This window comes from Morus notabilis, unplaced genomic scaffold (genome assembly GCF_000414095.1).
Source record: "Morus notabilis unplaced genomic scaffold, ASM41409v2 Scaffold19, whole genome shotgun sequence".
Lineage (NCBI taxonomy): Eukaryota > Viridiplantae > Streptophyta > Magnoliopsida > Rosales > Moraceae > Morus > Morus notabilis.
In genome coordinates this window covers 180,194-184,114 of record NW_010360880.1, presented here as the reverse complement: position 1 = coordinate 184,114, position 3,921 = coordinate 180,194, and the positions used below count along the sequence as shown (strand labels likewise).

Genomic DNA, 3,921 nt, shown 5'->3' with positions numbered 1-3,921 from the left:
TATATATATATATATATATATATATATATATATATATTGTAAACGGTGATTCGTGACTCGCAGTGCCAGTATACTTGTATGCTGCAGCACACCCAACGGGGAAGGCACTTGACACCATTAGGAGGGAGCTAGGGTACTATAGGCCCAACTTCATGGGCAACCAATGGGCCGGGTGGACCATGCCGGAAGTTCTGCCGGAGAAGCCCAATGAAGGCCCAACTTCGGTATCCAGAGCAAGAGGGATCACGATGATTGGGGCATGCCCATGGGTGGCATTGTACAATGTCCCCTTACTGTCCACGGATGTCTCTGCAGCTAAAAGGATTGCCAGAATGGTGAGCGCCCGAGGAGGCGGGCTTCCGACAGTGCAGACTCTGGGCCTTGTTCATGGTGAGGACGCCACCGAGATCGCTTGCATGCTCTTAGAGCCCAACCAGATAGGAGCAGACCGGGTCCAAAACCGGGTCGAGGTGCTAGCTGCCCAAGAAGGGTTGGATGTTGAGAAGGGCTACTTCACTGATTATTCACCCGAGATGATAGTTGAGAAGTACATGAAACTGACCTCTACTAACAGAGAATAATCACAGGGACCTACTCAGAAGCTCTGATCAGCTTCAATAAGATGCTATACTAAATAACCAAAAAACCGGATCATGCACTTTAAAATTAAGGTGTACAGTGGATGATGTTATGCTTTTATAACTGGCATGTTTCTGTCATTATGTTGGAACCAAAATTCTGCCATTTTACAACAAAATGTTGTATATAATCTATGATGAATACACTTCATGTACACTTGAGGGTATCATACTAATGACCTTCTATTGATTCATGCGCATTGCTTCTTCCGAAATTCTTCAGACAAGAGAGTCTGAAACAGCTCTTGCAACCTCTCGGCACGGGGACCTGGACTGAAAACTGAATCATTGCCCCGGACAGAACACGGGTCAGCCCCATTTGCGGAGCTCCCAACACACCACGCTCCAGGAGCAAAACGGTTTGTTCTACCAAGAAGCTCTCTGTCGATTTTGTCCAAGACAGGATCATCCTTTGCAAATTTTCTAGCAAATGGGGCTTTGCTTTTAACCATTTTGTCAAAGTCCTTCATTGACAATGAGATGGGATGCTGCTTTGGAGGATTGTCCCAAGCAATGAAGTGGAGATCGTGGCTTATTGCGGTGTGACGAAATTCCTGAGTGTTGCAAATCACAGTGTGGAAATAGCCTTCAGGAGAGGATATAAAGTTTGTGTAGTACATGAGAATAGTTCTTGGCAGGTTATCCCATCCCCATATACAATATTCCACGAACTGTCGCGTTAGCATTACCCACGCTGAACCTGCACGAAAAAGAACAAGAAAACAAAAATTGATTCACCAAATTCCAAATTTGTTACAACAATGGAAAATGCATTCATTAGAATGTGCATGGAATTGCCTTACCAGTAAATAACTTAAATGATGTGGGAAGTGAGCGGCGTTGAGTGGTCCATGCAATGTCAGACTTTTTGGATAAGTACAGGCCGGGATCAATTATGATCGGTTTGGCTCTCTGGTTCCTGGAAAGGAAATAGATATGGCATAAAAGATAACAAATAATTATTAACTAGAAAGAACAAATATAGATAAAAGCCTATCAGAGACTTGCAAACTGCTAGTGCATTTCACTTACAGTTTCCACCCAGTAATCTGCATATGTTCAATGAAGTTGAGATTTCTGGACAAATTGGAGAAAACATAAAGCAAATCTGCAGAATGAGAAATAGATTAGGTTTTACGTCCGAAATCCAAATAAAAAACATTAAAAATCTTTGCCTATTTCTCAAGCTTCTCTTTCGCACTCAAAACTAGGAAGATATCTCCCTACAAGCATCTATGATATAGTGCACCTTCCTGTTGCATCGTTTAAATTAGAAAAACACAACGGTGTTTCTGCACCGGTTGTTCCAACTCTTCTATTCTGCCGTATAGCAAAGAATGCGACGAAATAAATGACTCGAATAAGGATTATTTACATAGGTGGAAATTAAATGCAAGACGCTAACTTAAATAAGTTGTTATCAGACCATCAAAGGAAGACATAATAACCAATAAACGTCCTTAACAATGCTCAAATTAGGATCCACTCCACTGACCTAGTTCTTATTCTCAAGGGCCAAAGCCATATCCTAGACAATATGTACTTCTCCAATCTCTGTATGACAAAACTAAACTGAAACGGCAAAAGGTTTTTTTGAAAATATCCAACACAATAATCTCAAGATTCAGCTGATTTCACACCAATTAACAGGCCTTGATCATAACTTCTGACAATTAAAACATCGACAATAATTGCTATTCACATTTTACAATGATCACAACCACTATTTAGCTCTATGAATGCTAACTGATACGAAATGCTTCACCAATATAACAGCCGGAAGCAAAATCCTTGACAATTTACAAAATTATTTCGAATACAACGGACAATAACTATCTTTTTCAGAGAAGGTAGGAGTATTTAATTAAAAAAAAAAAAAAAAAAAAAAAAAAAAAAAAAAAAAAAAAAAAAAAAAAAAAAAAAAAAAAAACCCAAGTGATAGATAAACCTCATTTGAGTCATGTGTCAATCTCTCTAAAAAGCAAGATAGCAAACGTTACACGCATCAACAACCTTGAGTGTATTAATATTATAACTAAGAAAAACGGCAATATTTGATACTAACCATCTTGTGTCACCAAAGGATAATCTGAGGCACTGAGGTTTATAAACCAGTCCCATTCCGAGCTCTCCTTCAACAGAATAGAAATCGCTTGCAGTGTACAAGCAATCATAGTAGGACCTTTGTAAGTTACTAAGTTCGATTGAGCCATGACCCGCACGTTGTCCACTTCACGGAATGTTGGATCAGCCTTCACTGAAGCCGCCAATTCCAACCTTTCACGAGGCGGAGCCTCAAGATCCAAATGCAGTACATACTGATTTCTAGGATGATATACAGCCTGCAAGGTTCTCATCATTCTATGACTATCACCCTTTGTACCTGAAATAAGATATGCTAGTCTAGGCAACCCCATTTCCGAAGCCCCATTCCTCTCCAATGATCTTTTCAAATCCGCTTCGACAAAATACCCACTTGAGTCCTCTGACTTCGAGAACGAGATAATGTCAAATGGCAATTGCTCTCCACCACTGGGAGAGCTAAACAGCCCAAACATGGCCGTCATAAACAATGTAATGAATATGAGCAAGCTAGCAAAGAATGGAATAATCCATATTCTATCACCAAACGCCCTTCCTGAGTGGGAATTCACATATTTCCTCATAGTCCTTCACAAGTAAGTAGTTACCAAATAAATATTTTATCCTAGTTTTCTCCTCTCTCTCTCTCTCTCTCTCTCACACACCTTTTTTTTATATTTCTGAATCAGCTGAGAAGACAAAAATAGCTTAAAAGCAAAGAAAAGCCCACCAATCTTCTGAAAATAAAAAATCTAGAAACAAACAAGGAGGTTTCCTAGCAGAGCAGAAGAGTGGTTTCTCGATAAACATATAATTAACATTTTTATCAATCCCTTTTCTTCTGAAATGAAAAAAAAAAAAATGGGTTCCAAGTAAAAATGAATGAATAAATTACAGAAATTTGGTACTCTACAACGGAAATAGAGAAAAGGGTTGAGTAAAGCTTCAACTTTTGGGACACAGTTACGGAGAAGAAGCTGAAAACTGGTTAATTCATTGAAGAAAAGGCAAAACAAGAATGAAATAAGAAAAGGGCAAATACCTTAGTAAGTAAATATAACTTCTAAATAAACTCAAGCACAAAAGGACTAATCTTTCACAGCCCAAAAAAAAAAAAAATCCAAAATGTTCGGATCTGAACTGTCCAAGAAGATTAGGGGAAACACAAAACAATCGAGATTTTAATAATCAGATGCTTACC

At 39.0% G+C, this 3,921-nt stretch overlaps 2 protein-coding genes across 5 annotated transcripts in view; one reads left to right on the top strand and one right to left on the bottom strand.

The window, feature by feature from the left end:
• Window positions 1-596, top strand: part of LOC21404998 (glutamate formimidoyltransferase) — a 5,959-nt gene extending 5,363 nt beyond the window's left edge. For all 4 annotated transcript variants that reach the window (XM_010097518.2, XM_024165210.1, XM_024165208.1 and 1 more), the window contains one exon: window positions 64-596. In XM_010097518.2, the coding sequence (XP_010095820.2) occupies window positions 64-581 (518 nt within the window). In that variant the 3' untranslated portion in view covers window positions 582-596. The remainder of the gene's footprint in view (window positions 1-63) is intronic.
• Window positions 597-810: 214 nt separating this feature from the next.
• On the bottom strand, window positions 811-3,575 carry LOC21404997 (beta-glucuronosyltransferase GlcAT14A). Its single transcript, XM_010097517.2, has 4 exons — window positions 2,704-3,575; window positions 1,671-1,746; window positions 1,442-1,557; window positions 811-1,338 (listed from the first exon to the last, which is right to left on the bottom strand). The coding sequence occupies exons 1-4, from the start codon at window positions 3,302-3,304 to the stop codon at window positions 830-832; spliced, it is 1,302 nt and encodes a 433-aa protein (XP_010095819.1). The 5' UTR covers window positions 3,305-3,575; the 3' UTR covers window positions 811-829.
• Between the last annotated feature and the right edge of the window lie 346 nt (window positions 3,576-3,921).